At 44.5% G+C, this 7,549-nt stretch overlaps 1 protein-coding gene across 3 annotated transcripts; it reads left to right on the top strand.

Annotated features, from left to right (window-relative positions):
• hexb (hexosaminidase B (beta polypeptide)) lies at positions 1-7,505 on the top strand. Of its 3 annotated transcripts, none has more exons than XM_013137198.4 (14): positions 2-307; positions 806-954; positions 1,973-2,038; positions 2,423-2,469; positions 2,715-2,825; positions 2,937-3,038; positions 3,427-3,559; positions 3,739-3,919; positions 4,247-4,333; positions 4,449-4,521; positions 5,889-6,069; positions 6,734-6,824; positions 6,964-7,068; positions 7,192-7,505. In XM_013137198.4, exons 1-14 carry the CDS (start codon positions 51-53, stop codon positions 7,253-7,255), a joined length of 1,647 nt encoding a protein of 548 aa, XP_012992652.1. In that variant the 5' UTR covers positions 2-50; the 3' UTR covers positions 7,256-7,505. The 3 variants fall into 3 exon arrangements, with proteins under 3 accessions (XP_019909128.1, XP_012992652.1, XP_010876598.1); XM_010878296.5 differs by lacking the exon at positions 5,889-6,069 and adding an exon at positions 4,863-5,037; XM_020053569.3 differs by lacking the exons at positions 6,734-6,824; positions 6,964-7,068; positions 7,192-7,505 and adding an exon at positions 4,863-5,037 and having other exon boundaries at positions 1-307; positions 5,889-6,037.
• The last annotated feature ends 44 nt before the right edge of the window (positions 7,506-7,549 follow it).

Raw genomic sequence — 7,549 nt, 5'->3', positions numbered from 1 at the left:
CCCGATGGTGTTCTTGTCAGCTGACTGGTGGCTGACAACCTTAACACATCATGTACACCGCACGACTGTTTGCTGCATTGCTTCTCGCTGTTGTCTGTCTGGCAACGCAAGAGGAGTATGATAATGATATTCTGGAAGAGGGGATTACTTTGACCGATTCTCAGTATGGATCTCTCTGGCCTTTACCCCAGAAAGTCCAAATGTCCACAGTAGTTTTCAAACTGAGCGGTGCTAGCTTCCAGATTGTGGACGCCAAAGAATCGTCTTCCGGTGCAAGCTGCAGTCTTCTTCAAAATGCATATCGAAGGTAACACGGACGACCTAATTCTGATATGTTATACATTTATCCACTATCAAAAATAGCTGATTTGATTTTGTTGTTTTGAAAAATTCGTCGAAAGTCAAGTATTCCTGACCTGCCTGTATACATTTTATAATTGCAGCAGAGTTGTGTGTGTGTGTGGTTCAGCGATATCCCCTATTACTACATAGATGTGTACTTTGAAGTGTATGTACGGGCTGACTTTCGACAAATGTATCTTGCTGTCTAAGCCGCTTATCCAAAAAGGTGGCGGGTTTTCCGCCCTCCGATTCGATTGTCTCTTTAAATTGACGGTTTGCGTTAAATGCTTTTATTTTATTTGACTTACAGATTTTAGAAATCGAAACGTTTTCCGGAAGTTTCAGAAATGAATGTGTTATGCACCCACTTCCTTTTTCGTTCGCTTCCAGGGTTTTTGAAAAATACTGATTTATATGACACAAAGACGACGAACAGGTTTGTCCCTTCTTGTTTTCAATGCAGGTATTTCGAGTACATATTTCCTAGCGCCAGAAAGCAGGGGCACGTCAAGAAGAAGACACCTGCCTCGGCTGTGTCTGAATTACAGGTCTGGATCACATCAGCTGACACAGAGTGTGATGGCTTCCCCAATGTGACATCTGATGAGTCATGTGAGTGCTTTTCTTCCAGTTTAGTTTTAGATGATTAAACCAATATTGCTCACCTGATATGGTTTCCAGTGGCAGGCTAGTGAAGCAAAAGGAAAGGAGGACAGATCCATGCACAAACAAGGCAGACACTATTGGGCAACATTGAAGTGTTCCAGCGTGATAGGAACAGCAGCTCTACTCTGAGCTCCTCCCGGGTGACTGAGCTTCTCACCCTATCTCTAAGGGATCGCCCAGCCACCCTGCGGAGAAAGCTCATTTTGGCCGCCTGTATCCGGGATCTTGTCCTTTTGGTCATGACCCAAAGCTCATGACCATAGGTGAGAATAGGGACGTAGATTGACAGGTAAATCTACAATTATGAGAAACTTCAGCAATAGGTTTAAAAATTAAGTTAAAGCACACCTCCCTCTGTGACATTCTATCTGTTGGAAGAGAACTGTGTAGAGGTCAGTCATGAAAAAAATAAAATAAATCCTCCAAATAGTGGCGTGGTTCCATCTCACTCCACTGGGTTCTAGTTCCAGGCTACTGAGCCTCCTCTTCCCATGGAACTGATGACCGGAGGATTCCTGGTGGGTGTATAATTTTACATAACAAAATAATCTAGCGTCTCAAGTCTACTTTGATACGTCTCAGGAAACGTAGCATAATGTGAAGCCCTTATTGCATAAATAAACTTTGAACTTTAGTTCTACCCCAGTGCGGTTTACGTCTGACAGTACATCTCACCCGCGTTAGTCAGGAGGATTACCTGGATTGTCTTGGGAGATAAGGGGTTTATTCAACGGGCAGCAGGCATATGATCACGTAAACGGCTGTCTTTGAATGCACACCGTGAGAGTACTACGAAGTGGAATGTTAAAGCAGCAAACCATTAAAGAAACCATTTGGTTAACATCTAAGAAACATTCCGTTACATGGATGAATAACTGTGGCACATTTTTAAGAGTGGTCGTTATCAACAATTGAAGTGTTTTCTAACCCAGGGCTGACTATTCTCTCCTCCCTGTTTTTCCAGACCAACTGTCGGTGGACTCTCCTGTTTCTGTGTTGAAAGCCTCTACGGTGTGGGGCGCTCTGAGGGGTAGGAGACCATGGTGTTTTAAACACACACACGCACACACTAAAGTTTGTTCAAGACTCACCCGTGAGACTTCCTGCAATTTTCTTTTCTTATCTGTTTGCGTTAGTCTTGTGCAACATCTGCGGTTATTTCCTAGTTTCTTGTGTGTAGACTTGGTAGAGCTACAAACTCTAACTGCATTACCAGACTTGATCTTCCAGACTTTTCTAGTACTTTTTTACTGAGAAGAGGGCTTGGAATGTTTACATCCCGTCTGTGTCCTGAACAAGTAACACCTTGATAAAATGTACATTTTAGATGCATGTTTTAGTGTCGTAAAGGATTTGTTTATCATGTTGGGATTTTTGGATGACTGTTATCATTGTCTTATTTGCTTACTGCCAGGTCTGGAGACATTCAGCCAGTTGGTGTATGAGGGTGAATATGGAGCAGTAAGTTGTCATTTGTGTCTTGTGAACCAAGTTTGCTAATTACATAAAGAAGCTCCACCGATTTCCACTGCAGTCACATGCTATAGGAAGTTATCGAGCCCCGCAGATTTTAGTGGTTATTCAGTAACAGTTTCCCATAATGCATCGACACATTTAGAAATTCAGTACCCCAAATATTGCAAGCTGTTTTCAGTTCCCTGTTTTTTGCCTAATTGATTCACTAATCTGTATATGTATTTTTATAGAAAAGCATTAATAGGACAGAGATCAGTGACTTCCCACGGTTTGCACATCGAGGCGTCTTATTGGATACATCTCGTCACTTCCTGCCTATCAAAGTCATTTTAGCCAATCTGGTAAGAGTGCGACACGTGGGATTTTGATTTAATTTCACAATGGAATCAAATCATTTTCGGTTAATGGCGTAACATAGAATTCTGACACGTTCTCCTCTTATCCACACGCAGGAAGCCATGGCATGGAACAAATTCAATGTTTTCCATTGGCACATTGTAGATGACCCATCCTTCCCCTACCTGAGCCGTACCTTCCCCCAGCTGAGCCAGCAGGTGGGTGGGTGGGATCCTTAGCCTGGTCCTGTTTCTGTCTTTAATTCCTTTCTATGCCTGAAAGGACTAGATGGTTTATATGGTAAAAGTCCATTCAGAAATGGAGGTCTGGATGGAGCCAACACTGTATTGCGGAACTTTCTAATGGGAGTTTTAGGGATCTATATCCATCTATTCTTTTTGTAAACATGCAGCATATATATTTTTGTCATTTCGCAGAATCCGGTTAAGGGGTGAAGGGTTAACTGCAAAGGTGCTCTTGTGCTCAACTAATAATTCTCGCCTTGTCACCATGGGGATTCAAACTAGTGACACTAACCTCTAGGCTGTCTGCAGCTTGCGGTTTTCTATGCGGTAAAGTATTTAAATTCAAATTTCTTTGGCTTAGGGAGCCTTCCACCCTTACACACACGTGTACACGCCTTCTGATGTCAAGATGATCATCGAGTTTGCTCGCCTCAGGGGCATTCGGGTCGTCCCTGAATTTGACACCCCTGGACACACTCAGTCATGGGGGAAAGGTGAGTGTGGGGTCTGTCCGAGGTCACTTGGATTAATAGTTTCTGGATTAATCGAGCACGTTCTGTGTCTGTTTTAAGAATTCAACTGATGTAGCGGTCAGATGTGACACTGGGTTATTTGCACCCAATGACAAATGTTCTGTTTAAGATTTGAGACATCGCCCCTCCCTCCTTATCAGGCCAGAAGGACCTGCTAACCCCCTGTTACTCTGGGGCCAGCCCCTCTGGCTCATTTGGACCAGTCAACCCCATCCTCAACACCACCTATGAATTCATGAGCATGTTCTTCAAGGAGGTCAGCACAGTGTTCCCTGATGCCTACATCCATCTGGGAGGAGACGAAGTGGACTTCAATTGCTGGTGAAGAGGGCTTATAGAGCTGGAAGTCTTGTCTCCTAAGAGGCCCACTTATTGCCGTTTATTGATTTTTAAATGTTTTAGTGGAGCAAAATAACCATAGACCGGATTGATGGTCCGTGCTTATTTACTTCCAATGTTACTTTGTGTCAATATGTGGCTCCATCGGTACCTCAGATTTCAGGTTATTTCACCACAATTGTGGCTAACAGGCAGGAGACACTGGCTAGTTGGACAGTCACTAGACATCAAATCGCTATAAACTGTACTGTCTCAACCAATGTCGAATGCGTCAACAACCACTTGACATTCTGCCTCCGTGATCCACAGGAAGTCGAACCCTGACATTCAGAAGTTCATGGAGCAGCAAGGCTTCGGGACCGACTACAGCAAGCTGGAGTCTTTGTACATCCAGAGGTGGGTGGCTTCATTCACTCCAGCCCTTAAAGTGAAACGTATTACGTTAGTTACATCTTAAGTCATTCAGGCAACTGAAAAAACATGTTCATTTACCCATTGTTTGTCACAATAGGATCCTGGATATCGTCTCCTCTACCAACAAACACTATTTGATCTGGCAGGAGGTGTTTGACAACGGGGTTAAGGTAACATGGCCGCAGAGAGCAATTTGCAATCTACTTCTGTATCTTTTAGTTACTCTGTTCACTTATCTGGTATGTACATACTATGACTTCTGTCTCTGTGGCTTGGCTTTGTAATATAACTTTTCCTTTCTGCTTCATCTGCTAACCACCATCTACAATATACAGGGGCAAATTGTTGTAGTTCAGCTAATGTTGCCGATCTGGTAAACCAGCCAGAGATCCAGCCATGCTCCGCACATTTAAACACCTTTTTCAAATGGGCTACTTGACACTAGCACTTCTCAAATGAATAAACAGATGGGTGTTTTCTAAGTCCTAATGAATCAGTGTGACACTTTCAGCTGAAGCAAGACACAGTAGTGAATGTGTGGATTGGGAACAAAGTGGAGGAGGAGCTTCAGAAGGTGACAGAGGCGGGCTTCACCACCATCCTCTCCGCTCCTTGGTATCTAGATTACATTAGCTACGGACAGGACTGGCAGAAGTACTACCTGGCCGAGCCGCTCGGCTTCAAGGGTTAGTTCTCTTCAGTGTTTTTATACTCCCTGTGTATTATAAAATGGGTCTAGATGGAATAGCTTCACCCTGTAGTGGACAAAAATGACCAGATAGTGATTTGAAAACTGTTACTCAACAGGTTTGCGCTTGAATATTGCACAGCTGTAGCTTATCAAATTCTGATGGCTGTTGTGACAAGGTCACTGTTGGAAGATTGGTTTTGCGCTCTGGTATTATCTCTTGGTCTTAGAGTATTTTTAGTTGAAAACTACTTCCTCTGTTTCATTTATTACGACATCAAAACGTTGCTTGTTGCAGTTCATTACTTTCCACATACTATCTCTGACAGTTATTTCTATGCATGGGCTCTTGGCCTGCTTGAACCCATTCCTTCACTGCTTCTCATGGGGTACATCCAAGATATAAATGCAGGCCTCTTTGGTAGCACCAGTCTTAGTGGAGCTTTCGCGGTGCTGCTAGCTGAAGAGTGGCCAGGAAGCTACGTGGGTGTCGTAAATGCTCCAGCATTGCTCCGGGTGGGTGGTCAGCTGGGATTTTCTGGGCTCCTCACGCTCCTTGTAAATCCCTCACACACTCTGGTGCCTGTGACGCTGCCCAAAGCTACCAGGTGAATGAGTGTTTGCTCACGCTGTAGAAAGGCTGTTTAGACCTGGACGCTTCCGAGCGTTTCTTCATCTGTACCACGAAGACAAAACCCAGTGAATTGATGACTTGGATGTACCCTGGGGCAGGCCTGTCCACAGAGGGGAAAAAACAAATCCCACTCTACACTAAATACTACTAACATTAACAGTCAAACTCGAAAGCCATTCCTCAATGGTGCATGTGTATCCGTCTACTTTATGTAGATGAAGGCCGACACGGTGATCCACGTGTGGAAAGGAAACCAGCAGCAGTACCAGGATGAGATGTCCCGGGTCACGGCATCAGGCTACCAGGTCCTGCTCTCCACACCCTGGTACCTCAACCGCATCTCCTACGGCCAAGATTGGCAAGCCACTTACAAGGCAGACCCACAGGACTTCAATGGTGTGTGTCTGTCTGGGAGCTTTAGTTCTGGACAAATACCTTTACTTGCCTTTTGCCGTGTTGTTGTGACTTGCGCATCCCTCAGTGTTTCCTGTAATCGTTGGGACAGTAAGACTCTTTGTGCCTCCTTACGCCCCAGTTTTGGTTTGACATTGGAGCAATTACTATGATGTTCCAGTGTAGATGAGGTGCTTTTGTTGGAGGGTATTGGTGTACATATTGGGTTTGCCGTTTGGCAATAAAACTATGCATAGACTGTCAGGCCTGTACTGCTGACATTTGGTTGTTGTATGTTTTCCCCTTAAGTCTCATAGTCAGCTAATTAAAGGCGAAAGATATAAATCTGGAGATCCACTACTACTATTTGGCAATAAATGGGTGGGGTCACTATTCTCCACTGATAGTGGATTGAGTCTTGAGCTCCAACCTACCAGCTTTGAATCTGAATAGCAGAGCAAGAAAACTACCTTTGTACCTAAAGCCATCCACTTTCATCTTATGATCCAGTGGTCATGCGGTTTTAATTTCTGTGCGACTATAAAGTGCAAGCCTGTTGACCAAAGTAGCAGGGGAATAGACCACAAACCCTTGCATTACATAGCCTTTTTTTCTATGTGAATGTCCTTTCTGAACCCTGAATTACCTTTTGGCGTTGTGAACCCAGGGACTGATGCCCAGAAGAAGCTGGTGGTTGGCGGAGAAGCCTGTCTGTGGGGGGAATACGTGGACGCTACCAACCTCACCCCAAGACTCTGGTATGCTGGGCAAAACATCATGCGCTACCATCCAAATGTACCACAACCAAATCATGTCCTTAACCCGCACATGCTCCGCCACGCCTGTTGTCTCTGTTTGTTACTAAGTCGAGTATGTACATGTACCCCCCCCCTCCAGGCCACGTGCCAGTGCTGTAGCGGAGCGCTTATGGAGCGATAAGGATGTGAGAGACTTAAATGATGCCTACAGCCGCCTGGCCCAACATCGTTGCCGAATGGTCCAGTGAGTGGCTACGGACTGTTACTGTCTTAAGCACCGTGACCACTATCTTATCAGTCCGGCAAAAAGCCAGTGAGCAGCGTTTAACCCCCCCCCCTCTTCTGGTGTTCTCTCTACCTTTCCCAGGCGTGGCATCCCAGCTGAGCCTCTGTTTTCAGGTTACTGTGCATACGAGTACAAAGGTGTATAATACAGTCTGTCTGCGGGACGTCGACCTGAGAAACAACACTACGGACAAAAGGAAACTCACACAGTCCAATCCCCTGCTGGAAAGTCGAACTTGATCTAATTCATGACCGATTTGCACTGATAAGCCACAATCTGTCTTTGTTAAATGTTTCTTAGAGCAATCAGTGGGTGCAAAGTCACAATGTTTTGATTAGTATTTTTTATATGTTTGTATGATTCAAACTGCAGACAATAAACATATGCTAGGTGAATTGACTCTACAATGCTGTGTACACAAAGTAAGCCATTGCCTAGA

This window comes from Esox lucius, chromosome 14 (genome assembly GCF_011004845.1).
Source record: "Esox lucius isolate fEsoLuc1 chromosome 14, fEsoLuc1.pri, whole genome shotgun sequence".
Classification (NCBI taxonomy): Eukaryota; Metazoa; Chordata; class Actinopteri; order Esociformes; family Esocidae; genus Esox; species Esox lucius.
This window is presented reverse-complemented; position numbering and strand designations above follow the sequence as displayed.